The following is a 15,000-nucleotide window of genomic DNA, read 5'->3' on the forward strand; positions in this document are numbered from 1 at the left end:
TGCAGAGATTTTTTGGAGATGGAGGAGGTGCAGAGGGTCCAGGTGAGTTCCTGCGCTCTGTGTGTGTGTGTGTGTGTGTGTGTGTGTGTGTGTGTGTGTGTGTGTGTGTGTGTGTGTGTAGGAATTGTAGGGGTGAGAAACACACACAGAGTGAGTGGGAGTTTGAAGCTGCTGCAGATCTGTAAGAGGACGTGTTGCCTTGGAAACTTCATCCCACACACACTGTATTGACTGAGCTGTGTGTGTGTGTGTGTGTGTGTGTGTGTGTGTGTGTGTGTGTGGGGGTATTGCCCACACACACACACACACACACACACACACACACACACACACACACACACACACACACACACAGTTGCAAGAATTTCTGCAGTTTGAACTTCACTCTTGCCCTACTGATGTGTGTGTGTGTGTGTGTGTGTGTTAAATCATTGTCCATCTTGTGATCCTGATGACTGTTACCATGGAAACAAGCCAGTGGAATCTTCACTGAAACTATTCGTTTAACTCGAACGCAGTGCTGTTCCTCCACACGTTCTTCTCCTTCACCTCTTTTCTGCGCTGAGGTTCAGTGTAAAGTCACATTTTCCCTTTAAAGCAGAGACTTTCTCAGTAAAACAGGTTTGGGGGCGGAGCTACATAATGAGCTCAGATTGTGATGTCACTAAACAACACCATGCTTTTGGACCAATCACGTCTGAGATAAGAGGATGATGATGATGATGTGGAACATTTTAGCAGCAGAACCTGGGATCTCAGATAGTTAGCTAGCTAACATAAGTGGCGGATATATGTTGGTTGCCATGGTAACATTACAGATTATATTCTGACAGGGTTTAATAAATAAATGAGGATTTAAGTCAAGACTCTGATACTGACTTCACACTAACATGAGCTAGTTTACTAACAGTTAGCTAACCGGTTAGTTAAGTTAGCTAATGTTAGTGGATTTCAGAGATGGCAGGAAGACATGGGGGCGTGTCCACATTTGCATATTCATGAGTATACACAGATCTTGCCATTTTTAATGAGCGTGATTTGTAGTCACTTTGGGCTTCTTCTAAATGAAACAGATTATTTATTTATTTATTTAAAATATAAATAACTAATTAATACAATATTACTTTATTTAAAATTAATTTTTAAACAGCTTAAATTATAAGAGACTTGAAACTTTCTAAACATAAAATAATGACTTATTTAATTTAATATTTTTATTATTTTCAGAAATCCTCAACATTTTACTTCCTTTGTTTATTCCATTACTGCATATTTTCCAAAAGTGAACAATTTTATTGTCCAACCTTTTGGAAATAATTTCATTTTTCACTTTTAAATATTGGTGAAATTACAGTTGGTAAAATAAATCGAGACTTCTCCAAATTTAACTTCTCAAAATGTCTCTGAAGCTTTTTAGAGTTTATCAGCACCAGATTCTAGCATTTGTTCTGCAAAAATATTACATCATATCCATTATTTTTGTGTGTTTTATCAGTAAAAGTCAAAAAATTGTGTTTTAGAGGTGAGTGTGTGACTCGTGCGCCCCCTACAGGCTGATGACTGTGAGCCAGTGGAGGGGATTGTGTAAGTACCTGTGACCTCTGACCTTTTCACTTTCTCTGAATGCTCTGAATTTACAGAATTACAATTAAAACTACAATTTAAATTAATTTGAATAAATAAAAGCAAATAAATGAATCTGAATAAAAGGCAGAATCTCGTCTTTCCCTCGGCCATGCAGCATCTTCTCACTTCTTTCTAAAACTCGAATTTAAATTAAAACCAGAAACACACACACACGCACACAAGTGCGAGAATTTGGTGTATTTAATTAAAATAATGAAATGAAATACATCAAATAATGTTGAAAGGGAAAAAAAGGGAAAGAGAAGGAGCTCAGGAGCTGATTGAGGTTTTATATAATAAGCTTCCTCCACAGCAGAGCAACTTTAATTATTAAAATAACTCACAGTCTTTTATTAAAACTCCATCAGACTCTATAGAGATTTATTTCCGATATAAATAAACATAAAAGGGGAAAAAAAAAAAAAACCAAAATACAGAAAATTCCATTTTTTTCTTTCTAATGTAAATTAAAGTGCTATATGTGTAATTTTCATAACATTCAAATGGCTACTATACCTCTATGTGTGTGTGTGTAGTGTGTAGTGTGTGTGTGTGTGTGTGTGTGTGTGTGTACACTCCTAGCTGTCCCACTCTCCCGGCGGTGTGTCTGGACGCTCTTCATCGTCAGATTCGTTCGAGACTTTCTTCATCCTCATCATGGCCGCCTTGATGCTCAGCTCCAGCTCAGAGTCATGACAGCGGGCGGAGCCTGTAGGGGGCGGGGTTTTCTTTAAGGCCACGCCCTGACGGATAGCTGATAGCAAACTGTCTCTAAAGTTTCCGGTCTCCGTGGAAGCGCCTTGAGGATTGGGCGTGACCTTACGCAGGTGAACACGCCCCCTTTGCAGCGACGCCAGAACATCATCCATCGATCCTGAACACAGTCAATTATCAATCATTATCATAAATCAATAATCAATAATCCATCAATTCAGACTTGCTCACCAACTCTCATCAATATTACAATGAACAATAACTATCAGTAATCAATAATCAATTATTAATCACTAATCAATCATCCATACTTCATGATTACTCACCAAAGCAATAATCAATACTACAGCAACAATTATCATTAATCATAATCAATAATCAATCAGCAGCACCATAATCAATAATCACTACAATAATCAATCTTTATCAGTTTAATCAATCAATATTCATTAATCATTAATCCACACCTTAATAATTGCTTATCATTAACACCAATAATCAATTATTAGTAGTAATAATCAATAACCAGTGTCATAATCAATACTCTTATTAATACATAATCAGTAATCAATATTCATATAAACCATAATGATTAAACATGATCATAATCTATATTTATCTGGCTGCAATCAATACAACAATCAATAATCAATATGTCATCAAAATAATAATCAATACAATCGATTAACTAATAATTTATTCATTAATACAATCAATAAAATCAATAATCACCATTTATGATCAATAATTCATAATCATCACTGTAATAATAAATACCACGATAAATATTCAATCAACATCATAATCAATAATTAATAATCAGCGTTGTAATCAATAGAGTCGTGATTAATCTATCAGTTAATAATGAATAATCACAATGATCAATAATCGGTGGGATTTGTGGGCGGAGCCTCACCTGCAGTAGAAATTCCAGCCGGTTGTTTGTCACTGAGCGGAAGAGGCGGGGCTGACAGAGGGGGCGGTGCTAGTGGAGGGGGCGGGGGCAGAGGTGGCGGAGGAGGGGGAGGGGGAGGAGGGGGGTTAATGGGAGGAGTTAAGGTCCGCTCATGCCCCGCCCCTCCTGCGCCTGGGGGTAAAAGAATATGCACCGGGATATCCCTCTGCTTCTGGCCCCGCCCCTTCCTTCTGGGCTTGGGGGCGTGGCTACCTGCTTGGGTAGGTGTGGCCAGTGTGATGATTGACATGGGCTGGTCGGAGTCATCAAGGTCAGGAGGGCGGGGCTTATTGGAGCGATGGGTCTTCACCATGAACTGACCTTGACTTCTCTGAACACACACACACACACACACACACACACACACGCTGCTGAACTGAATGGAAACATCACACACACACTCACACACACTCACACACACTCACACACACTCACACACACTCACACACACTCACACACACTCTGATATGAGCAGAGAGGATTGTGGGTAATAAATCACCTCTCTGTAAGAACGCAGTCGGTTGATTGTTCTCTCTCTCTCCTTCTGCACCCACTCCTTCCTCTTCTCCTCCTCCTCCCTCCTCTTCTCTCGCTTCTACACACACACACACACACACACACACACACACACACACACACACACACACACCAGGTCAACCTCAATGTATTGCCACATTTCCCATGATTTCTTTGGTCACGCCGTTGCCATGGTAACTCACCTGGTGCACCGCGTGGTGTTGTTGGTGTTGTGCGATTCTCTCCTGCGCCGCCCTCTGCTGGAGCTCACGTGCCTCTACACACCTCTCCTACACACACACACACACACACACGCCCGCCCGCACACACACGCCCGCCCGCCCGCACACACACACGCCCGCACACGCACACACACAGAGTGACGAGGTAAAGAAACAGCGCCTTTTTGAGTTTAGTTACATACTAACACACACCTAGTATTCCTGTTAAGCTCCGCCCCTTTTGACCCAAGTGTGTGTGCGTGTGCGCGTGTGTGTGTGTGTGCGTGTGTGTGTGTACCTTCCGGTTGCGCAGTGTAGCTCTGCGTGTTGATGTCGTTGCTCTTTTCCTCTCCAGTTGCAGTAGCTGTTGCTGTAGGTGAGAGTAGGCGGAGTTACCACGTGAGTGGGCGGGGCTAGCATCTGTCTGCATATGCTGAAGCTCCAAGGGGTCTTCACAGGCGTCGTAATACACCACCTCCTCCTTTAGTTCTAACACACACACACACACACACACACACACACACACACACACACACACACACACATGGTGTCACACTGACATGTTTTGTGCATCCTGGGTTAAAATGGGGCGGGGCTTAATTTACATTTTTTGCATACTTGTCCATATTACATCACAACAATAGATGTAGTTGATGTTGGGACGTCCATGTTTCATTAACATCGCATATGTGTGTGTGTGTGTGTGTGTGTGTGTGTACCTTTGATCTGTCTCTGCAGTGTGTGTATCTGTGCAAGCAGAAGCAGCTCCTCATTTTTCAGGATCTCTAGTTTACAGTCGTAGAGCTCCAGCTGAGCCTCGTAATACTGCAGCTCCAACACGTCCACGTCACACACACTCGCCCCGTCACACACACCGCTCATCTACACACACACACACACACACACACACACACACACACCATTCATTATAGTCATTATATCTCTCATCCACTTACAGTTCAGTGCAACAGTTTGTAATAACTATAAAAATGCAAACCATTATTAGATGAATGTTACAGATCAGAAGGTCGGAGCTGCCACTGTCGGGCCCCTGAGCAAGGCCCTTAACCCTCTCAGCTCCAGGGGGCGCTCTATCATAGCTGACACTCTGAAGCTTCTTCTCCTTCTTCTTCTTTTAAGGGAAGTTAATAAAACACTGGCTGTTGTGCTGATATAGAGAATAATCTGTAATGTCCTCAAGTGTTTATTCCTCTTATAACACAGCAATTAGCCAATGATTACAATTTATATTCATTAAAGAACAACACGTCCTACTGTTTATCTGTTTAGAGTTCTGTGAAACGAGTTAGTTCCTGTTGTCGCTTACGTTATAGCAGCTATAAACACTCGTTCCCTCACCAGCCTCTTTATTCTCTCTCTTCAAGCTAATACGACAAAAACAATCGCAGCTTGTTCCGCATGTTACTGAGAAACCGCAAAGAAGCGTAAACTCCTCTGTCCTGAAGACGTCAGAAAACTTAAAGTCACAGCTTTACCTCCGACTGTTACAAAGCGCTGACACTGGAGACTCCTTCCATAAATATTGCATACACACATTTCTCCTTACAGAAAACTTCACCACATCAATGATTTTTTTTTTAAAGCCTGTTTATTATCAGTGGAGCGTGCGCTGTACACGTCCCTGTGAATGAGCTGTTACTATAGAAACGATAACGTATCAGAACGAGTGCATTAATATAAACCTGCGCTACTGTCAGAGCTGCTGTTATAGAGAATTAATCAACACCTTCTGACCAATCAGAGTGCAGGATTCAACAGCGCCATCGTATAATAATAGTTATATAATACTCAGAAAGGGGTGCACAAACTTTTGCACTTGACTAAACTCAGCCTGTCAGAGTATACAAACAGTTAATATGTGTGTTATTTATTTGTGTTGTATTTTTGATTGTGTTTGAACACACACAGACACACACACACACACACACAGACACACACACACACACACACACACACACACACACACACACACCTTCTCCTTGATTTCCTCTTTGCGGCGGTTCACACACATCTCCCTCGCCCTCATGAGCTGCAGTGTCTCTTTAGCCAGTAGAAATTTGAGCTTCTCTAGCCTGGGTGTGGCTACAGCCCAGGAGGCGTGGCCAAATCGCTTACGGTCCGCCTCCATCTGTTTCAGCATGCCTACGTGCACACACACACACACACACACACACACACACAGACACACACAATACAACATCAGCTACTATGCACGTGATTAATTATATAACTGTTGCTCTATAATGTTGTAGTTTTCTCTGTGTGTGTGTGTGTGTGTCTCTGTGTGTGTGTGTGTGTCTGTGTGTGTGTGTGTGTGAGACCTGACAGTGCGGTTGTCGTCTCAGTAAAGTAACACACAGTGACATCCTGAATGGAACACACAGCCTCGTTCACCCCCCTGCTCCACTCTTCTGCCTCTTTCTCCAACTCACACACTCGCTTCGGACCGAGCTCCTGTAGCTGCAGCATTTTCTACACACACACACACACACACACACACACACAGTTAGACATCACAAAGGTACACTTTTATAAGTATACACACCTTTTATTCTGAAAGGTGTGTGTGTGTGTGTACCTGTATCTCCATGGTGTGTAAAGTCGACAGCTCTCTCATGTCCCTGAATGGCTGCAGTTGGTGCTGATAAAACTGCGTTGCTATGGTAACCAAATCACCGTACGCCTCGTCCTCATCCTCATAGATCTTCATCAGCTGCACGAGTCCTGCTGCGGCACGGTGACTCTGTATGATCTGACACACACACACACACACACACACACACACACACACACACACACACAGAAATGTGTTGTGTTTTCCTGACCCTGTGGACTTTATTGTCTGTAGTTCCTCACATGACCACTAGGGGGCAGCTTGTATATTACAGCAAGTGATGAGATTGTATTAAGTGAGAATAAATAAATGCTGCTTAATATTTGATTTTTGGAAATAGTGCAGTGTGGTGATGATATAAATAAGAAATTATTTTTTTTTTAAATTATCAAAAAACTATTAGAATGTAAAACTGCATAGACTTGGATGATATGATACGATAATATCGTTATTGTGATAAATTGTGTCACAATACACTTTTCTGAGATATCGAAATATCCTTTTATATCAAATTTGTTGTTTTTTCTAAAATAAGATACAAACTCTGACTGAAAACATTTTGTTAAACCTTTAAATAATTTATCCTTTAATTTTTAACAAATTAATTTTGTAGATATTAACTAAAAGCATCAACTCATTTTATTTATTAAATGCAACATTACCGTTTAGCTGGTGGTTTATGAGCAAACCTAAACATCGTGATGCATTTTGTTTAGAAATATCTCATGATATGATCTACTCCTTATATAAATACCATGTTTATTTATAATTTCATTAATTTTAATTCTTTTTTTGGGGGGCAAAACGTCATAATCTTATCATTTCAAGCTCTAATGAGTTTGTGATGTACGAGAATGAATCAAATGAAATCATTATTCTTTTAAATTCTACGTTGTTTATTGCAAATTGGTCTCACAAAAGTTTTATTTTACATAAAAATCTCCATGTTGTTCGAGTGTTCCAGCTTAACAAGTGTCCGGATTCCTCTAGATAACAATTCTATTCAATTCTAATTTATTTTTAAGGTTTTCATTTGACTCACTTTGATAGTTCCACACGAGTCCTCGTGTTTGTCCTTTTTCTTTTAGAACTCTGTTGGTGTTTTTCTTTCCTTCTCTAACGCTCTTAACGTTATTCTTGAGGCGTCTGACGTCACAGTTTATGACAGATGAGCGTTGGCACGATCACGCGAGCGTTTTCAAATCGTTTTTGTGTCTTTCAGGTGGAGAAATTTTCACAAACCAAAAAAATACATGAATTAACTAAAAAGAAATTAATGCAACACAATTATGAGAGTAGCGTGAATTTATATAATCTGCGTAAATTATGTGAGAATGAGGGAAAAGTAGAAAATGAAAGTTCCTGAAACAGATGGGAATTGTTTTGAAAACAAAGAAGTAAAAAACAAGTTTTAAAAAGACATGTGGGCGGAGCCTCAGACACGAGGAAAACATGTCACTAGGGCTGTAGTCATGAGCAACACTGTCGAGTCCAAGGGCAGGACTGTCTGAAATCGAGTCTGAAAACCATCAAATCCTTCTTGAGGCCACTTTTTAACTTCAACTAGTTCGCTGAATCTGTGCAGTGCACCAGTGATTAAACTCACTGCGACTCGCTCCTGGCAGCTCTGCCTCTGAGCGCCATTCGTCCTCTGCAACTGATCCAGAACTCACCTTCTCAACCTTCCTAAGTTCTCCCACACCACCCCATTGCTGCGCTCCCTCCACTGGCTTCCTGTAGCTGCTGCATCAGATTTAAAACACTGATGCTCACCTACAAAGCTAAAAGAACCAGCACCCAGTTACCTCAAAGCTCTTATCACACCTCGCACTGCACCACGCTCCCTCTGTTCCTCTAGACCTGCTCCACTGATCCCTCCATCTCTCAGGGTACGAGGAAGACCTGCATCGAGACTCTTCTCTGTTCTGGGCCGAGGTGGTGGAATGAACTTCCCCTAGATGTCTGAACAGCTGAGTCACTGGCAGTCTTCAAACCACGTCTAAAGACTTACCTCTTCATAAAATACTTAAATTAGCACTTTCACAAAAAAAAAAAAAAAAAATCCCCAACAGAGTTTTGGACTGATGGTGTTCCTAGTTTGTGACCTAATGAGTCAGTATCAGAATGTATTATTGATAGACTTCAAAGCACTATTGTAAGTCGCTCTGGATAAGAGAATCTGAAAAACGCCATAAATGTAAATGTAAACTGTGTTCTAGAATAAGGAACTTTATTTTTTACAAATTACATTATTTTTATTATTTCTTGGTCGAGACAGTGACGATATTTAACGAGACCAACGCACAAATCTGAGACAAGTTCAAATTAATACAGAAAACATCTCGAGACCAGACTCGAGTCACGCTGAACTATTAAACAGGAATTAATTAATTAATTAATATGATATGATTATGAAAACAGTGTGCACATGTGCTTTGTGTGTGTGAGGGCATCAGGGTAAATTAATGAAACAGTGAATTAGTAATGAAACGCTGTACATGTGGACGAGAATCATTTTGAAAAGAGTAAAAACTACGTTTAATAAGTGTTTGTGTAAGTGTGGGCGGAGCTACGGACAGGAGAAAAACATGTCACTAGGGCTGCAGTCGAGAGCAACACCGTCAAGTCCAAGTCAAGTCCAAGTCCAGGACTATCCGAGATCAGAGTCAAGTCCGAGTCTTAAGAGACACTGCTCCAGTGAGTCGGCTGTTTTCTAGAAGAAACTTTACACACGTGAAAAGAAAAGACGACACGAACATTATTTTAAAAACTCTCAGTCAAGAGCAAGACTGTATTTTTGAGCGAGACCAATAACCGAGATCGAGTCCAAGTCAACGTCTTGAGATCAGACTCAAAGTTCTACAAGATACTGTGATGTTCAAGTGTGTGTTTGAGTTTCACATAAACACACGTGTGGGTGTAAACACACCCTGCAGGTATGATAATGAAGAAGAAGAAGAAGAAGAAGAAGAAGAAGGCCTGAGTCTGTTTACTTTCACTTTCACTCAGACCATGTTGTTGTTGTTGTTGTTGTTGATGATGAAGATGATGAAGATGATGATGAAGGAGATAACAGTATAATTTTATATAATATTTTAAGCTCAGATTGATGTGCTGTGGGTCTCACCGTGTCCAGCGTGTGCTTGGCTCTCCTGACCTGCTCCTCCATGGCTCTCCTCCTAAACTCCTGCAGGTTCTCGCAGTACTTGTCCTCCTCTCCTTCCTCCTCCTGAGGGAATAAAGTGTCCAGCAGGATTTTCACTCCGCACACATCCACCGCGGTGCTGAAATACCGCTCCAGCTGCACACACACCGCCTCCACGTCGCGCTCCTTCTCCTGCTCCTGCTCCTTCTGCTGCTCCTGCCAGCTTCTCCTCAGCAGCGTGTCCCACACCCCGGGCTGGGTGAAGGCGGCCAGCTCGGGCAGGAAGCCGCACAGCGCGTCCCCGGAGCCGCTCAGCTGCTGGTGGATGTGCTTCAGCTCGGAGGCGGAGAACATGGCGGCCCAGCTGCACTCCTCCTCCTCCTCATCTTCCTCCTCATCCTCCACCTTCATCCTCATCCTCCTCCTCCTCCTCTGCTGAAGAGTCCTGTTGTGACAAATCACCGCGAATTTGGACTCCGCTTCGCTCCACTGGACCAGGAACCGGATGTTGTGAGTCTCTCTGTCCTCAAATATGTCGCTTTTAATGGCGACCCATCCGTCCAGACTGTCCATCCTCTCCACATCTGCACTCATCATGCTCATGATGATCCCACCATCAGGCCTTCACCTTCCTGTTCAACTTCAACCCTGACAAACACAAATCACGTGCTGAGATGCTTTCACATCCGGGCAATTCATCACTTCCGGGTTTAACTGTTGTAACAGACTACAGTAATGGTGCAGTAACAGTGTAGAGTAATGCTCACAAGTTCAAAAGCTACATATGAAAGAAATGATAAAGATATGCAGTTACACAGAACAAAGCATCTAAATTATATTTACAGGGAAAATAAACAGAAAAAGAGCAAAAAAAAAAACAAAAGTCTCTGTGAGGAGAAACGTGAGACACTGGCGACATCTGCTGGTCAACCTGTGTCACTGCATCGGTTTCAATGTTACAGTACATTTTAACGTTTTTATTTATTTTTAATCTGTAATATACTTAAAGTGAATTATTCTATAGCTATATTTTTATATAATTTTAATATATTTTACACTATTTTATTGATATATAAGTGCCAAAAACAAACCAATAACAAAAACGATAACATTTTAGAGCTTGAACAACAAAAGTAATATTCTTAAAATCAAATTAATTCGCATTTTATTATTATTATTATTAGTAGTATTATTAGTATTATTATTAGTTCCTGATGTTGATGTTAATTCTGAGTGACAGTTTAGCTTTTTATTATTCTGTACACACCTTTATAAAATAACAGAGAAGTAAAAGTGAATTAATATTGTATAATATTATATAATATGGGAATTATGTAAGAGCTATTTTTCTTGGATTTTTATAGTTAATATTGTCAGAAATCATTTATAAAAAATGTTGTTCCAGGAACATGTATTTAAGGAAACTATTTCACTGGGGATTCAGTAAATATTTAAATCTGTAACACACCTGCATTATTTGTTTGTTTATTGGTTGGTTGATTTGTTTATTAATAATTCGATTTTATTTTTTATAATAATGTTTTTTCTTATTATTTATTACATACTTCAGTCACTAATTACTAAAAAAACAGCTATGAAAGTGTGAACATGTCCAATCTGGCAACCCTGAGCTGGGTGAAATGTGATCAGTGAATTCCTTCAGTCTCTAAATTTAGGAGCTGGATATAACAGAGCAGGTGTGTGTGTGTGTGTGTGTGTGTGTGTGTGTGTGTGTGTGTGTGAAGACACACTGCAGAATCTACACTTCAGTCCGGAAGGTGAGAAAGAAATGTATTTATTTATTTATTTCCAGCAGTTAATCTGTCATTTCCAGCAAGCTGTCAGTGATATTATGGATTTTAGACAATCACATTGAAATAACGTTCTTCTCTGTGTGAGCAATAAACTTCCAAATTCATTCAAATTAATCAGTCTGGTTAAACATCTACTCATAGTTTTTGTTGAGTAATTAAAGTTACACCACACTGAATTCTGGATTGTGATTGGCCAGAAGGTGTTGATTAATATTCTGTAATATACGCTTGACTCTTAATCCTGTGTGTGTTTCCTGATGATCAGCGACTGTTTTTATGTTTTGTGAAAGTTGTTCATGAGGCTCTTGTTTGTCCTGAGCAGTTAAACTGCACACTGTTCTTCAGTAAAATCCTCCAGCTCCTTCACCTTCTCTGCTTTTCCACCATCTTCTGCGTATCTGACTCCTTTCCATCAGCAGCTACATGATGCTGAGATCCATCTTTTCACACTTTGGACAGCTGAGAGACTCGAACACGACTATTACAGAAGCTGCAAACGTTCACTGCAAATGATCTCAGCATCATGTAGCTGCTGATGGAAAGGAGTCAGATACGCAGAAGATGGTGGAAAAGCAGAGAAGGTGCAGGAGCTGAAGGATTTTACTGAAGAACAGTGTGCAGTTTAACTGCTCAGGACAAACAAGAGCCTCATGAGCAACTTTCACAAAACATAAAAACAGTCTCTGATCATCAGGAAACACACACAGGATTAAGAATCGAGCGAATGGAAACTTCTGAACTGGTTCCTGTGTGTAAATTCAGTTATTATTGTGTCTTGTGGACGAGATGGAAACATCTGCTGTGTGAAATCGCTTATTCAGGGCAGAACTAAATAAAAACAAAATGCAATTTTTATGATCCTCTTCTTTTTCTTTTTAAATTATTAACATTTTGTAGATTCTGCAAGGCGTATGTAAACTTATGACCTCAAGTGTATGTAACATTTATGGAAGGAGTCTCCAGTGTCAGCGCTTTGTAACAGTCTGTAACTTTAAGTTTTCTGACATCTTCAGGACAGAGGAGTTTACGCTTCTTCTTTGCGGTTTCTCGCTAACATGCGTAACAAGCTGCGTTTATTTTTATTGTCTTATTAGCTTGAAGAGAGAGAATAAAGAGAGGCTGGTGAGGGAACGAGTGTTTATAGCTGCTATAACGTAAGCGACAACAGGAACTGACTTGCTCATGAATGTAACTATAAACAGATAAAAGTATGAAGTTCTTTATTAATTAAAAAAAATTGTACTTGTTGGTAAATTGCTGTGGTATAAGAGGAATAAAACACTTGGGAAGGTGCAGTTATAGGAAATTAACACACATTATGTTTATTCCAGACTCGATCTATTTTCTATCTATTAATAAAATGTCTGAAGTTTTATTTTCTCCCTCAGTATGGATCTGTATGAGATGAGGGGTCGACTGCAGGTCATCGCCGAGGAAACCACAGCGAGTGAGGAAGAGGAGGAGAATGAAGAGGAAGATGAAGATGAGTTTGTGATGGTGAGAAACAGGAAGTTGATCTCTGACCCCACTGGCCCCCCTGATGCCTGGTGTAGAGACTGCAGCGTCCCGACACACTCGAACCCGAGAGAACACACACACACACAGCACGGAGTCGTCACTCTCAGCACCGCCGCTCAGGAGATCAAGGTGTGTGTGTGTGTGTGTGTTCTGTACAGTGTGAAGTTTCCTAATGAAGTCTTGTTCATGTGTGTGTGTGTGTGTGTGTGTGTGTATCTGTGTGTTCTGTACAGTGTGCAGTTTCCTAATGAAGTCTTGTTCATGTGTGTGTGTGTGTGTGTGTGTGTATTTATGTTTGTGTGTGTGTGTGTATATATGTGTGTGTTCTGTACAGTGTGCAGTTTCCTAATGAAGTCTTGTTCATGTGTGTGTGTGTGTGTGTGTGTGTTCTGTACAGTGTAAAGTTTCCTAACGATGTCTTGTTTGTGTGTGTGTGTGTGTATATATATGTGTGTGTGTGTGTGTGTGTGTGTTCTGTACAGTGTGAGGTTTCCTAATGAAGTCTTGTTCATGTGTGTGTGTGTATGTGTGTGTGTGAGAGAGAGTGTGTGTGTGTGTACATATGTGTTGAGTGTTCTGTACAGTGTAAAGTTTCCTAACAATGTCTTGTTCGTGTGTGTGTGTGTGTGTATGTGTGTGTGTTCTGTACAGTGTGAGGTTTCCTAATGAAGTCTTGTTCGTGTGTGTGTGTGTGTGTGTGTATGTGTGTGTGTGTTCTGTACAGTGTGAGGTTTCCTAATGAAGTCTTGTTCGTGTGTGTGTGTGTGTGTGTGTGTGTGTGTGTGTAGAGTGAGCTTGGTAAGCGCAGCAGCAGTTTAGCAGGGAAGATCACAGAGATGGACAGCTTCATCGGCAACCTGGAGGAGATCTTCATCACTGTGGAGGTGCAGCTCTCATTTCCATTTGTATTATAACTCACTGTAGTGTAACTGTAGTGTAGTGCGCACTACTTAGGGATGTTCTGTCACCTACATGCCAGCTTTATGTTTTATAGCAGTACAGCTGTAATATTTACTTCAACATCAACAATCTGTCATTCTGTCAGTGTAATCTAATCTAACTAAACATCAGACAGTCTCAGAAAACAAACATCAGACAGTCTCACTAAACAAACAGCAGACAGCCTCACTAAACAAACATCAGACAGTCTCACTAAACAAACATCAGACAGTCTCAACAAACAAACATCAGACAGTCTCACCAAACAAACATCAGACAGACTCACTAAACAAACATCAGACAGTCTCACTAAACAAATATCAGACAGTCTCACTAAACAAACATCAGACAGTCTCACTAAACAAACATCAGACAGACTGACTAAACAAACAGCAGACAGACTGACTAAACAAACAGCAGACAGCCTGACTAAACAAACAGCAGACAGCCTGACTAAACAAACAGCAGACAGCCTGACTAAACAAACATCAGACAGCCTGACCAAACAAAAGTCAGACAGTCTAACCAAACAAACATCAGTCTCACTAAACAAACAGCAGACAGTCTCACTAAAAACTTTAGATATTCTCATTAAACAAGCAATATAAAATGTCACCAAACAAACGTTAAACAGAGTCACCAAAAATGTTACATAATCTCACTAACAAACATTATATGATGTCACTAAACAAACATTACACAATCTAGCCAAAGAAACATTAGCTAATCTAGCCTAATGTGTGTGTGTGTGTGTGTGTGTGTGTGTGTGATCAGGAGAATTTCGGGCGTCAGGAGCAGAATCTGGAGCAGCACTATAACGACGTGCTGCAGTCTCTGTCTCAGCGTTTCAGAGAGAACAGCGCCGCCCTGCAGGACGAGAAGAAACTGAAACTGGAGGCTCTTTACGGGCAGCTGCT

General features: G+C 40.7%; 2 protein-coding genes across 2 annotated transcripts in view; one reads left to right on the top strand and one right to left on the bottom strand.

Annotated features, from left to right (window-relative positions):
- Positions 1–1,809: 1,809 nt before the first annotated feature.
- LOC113526642 (WASP homolog-associated protein with actin, membranes and microtubules) lies at positions 1,810–10,490 on the bottom strand. Its single transcript, XM_034305117.2, has 10 exons — positions 9,795–10,490; positions 6,632–6,805; positions 6,375–6,525; positions 6,026–6,195; positions 4,752–4,914; positions 4,331–4,521; positions 4,015–4,101; positions 3,795–3,890; positions 3,257–3,626; positions 1,810–2,500 (listed from the first exon to the last, which is right to left on the bottom strand). The coding sequence occupies exons 1-10, from the start codon at positions 10,413–10,415 to the stop codon at positions 2,205–2,207; spliced, it is 2,319 nt and encodes a 772-aa protein (XP_034161008.2). The 5' UTR covers positions 10,416–10,490; the 3' UTR covers positions 1,810–2,204.
- A 1,019-nt stretch (positions 10,491–11,509) lies between these two features.
- LOC117597537 (fibronectin type III and SPRY domain-containing protein 2) overlaps positions 11,510–15,000 on the top strand; it is a 7,596-nt gene continuing 4,105 nt past the window's right edge. The window contains exons 1-4 of the mRNA XM_053234666.1: positions 11,510–11,590; positions 13,015–13,273; positions 13,933–14,028; positions 14,858–15,000. The exon at positions 14,858–15,000 is cut by the window's right edge and continues 91 nt beyond it. Coding sequence (XP_053090641.1) covers positions 13,016–13,273; positions 13,933–14,028; positions 14,858–15,000 — 497 coding nt within the window. The 5' untranslated portion in view covers positions 11,510–11,590; position 13,015. The remainder of the gene's footprint in view (positions 11,591–13,014; positions 13,274–13,932; positions 14,029–14,857) is intronic.

The sequence above is a fragment of the Pangasianodon hypophthalmus genome, chromosome 6 (genome assembly GCF_027358585.1).
Source record: "Pangasianodon hypophthalmus isolate fPanHyp1 chromosome 6, fPanHyp1.pri, whole genome shotgun sequence".
Taxonomy (NCBI): domain Eukaryota; kingdom Metazoa; phylum Chordata; class Actinopteri; order Siluriformes; family Pangasiidae; genus Pangasianodon; species Pangasianodon hypophthalmus.

Excerpts from the sequence above, each read along its gene's own strand:
- LOC113526642 (XM_034305117.2), bottom strand. The coding sequence starts at position 10,415 with ATGAGCATGATGAGTGCAGATGTGGAGAGGATGGACAGTCTGGACGGA. Across the intron at positions 4,915-6,025 it reads AAGAGGAAATCAAGGAGAAG|ATGAGCGGTGTGTGTGACGG; the intron begins GTGTGTGTGTGT and ends GTGTGTGTGTAG. Across the intron at positions 2,501-3,256 it reads GGCTGGAATTTCTACTGCAG|GATCGATGGATGATGTTCTG; the intron begins GTGAGGCTCCGC and ends GACTGTGTTCAG.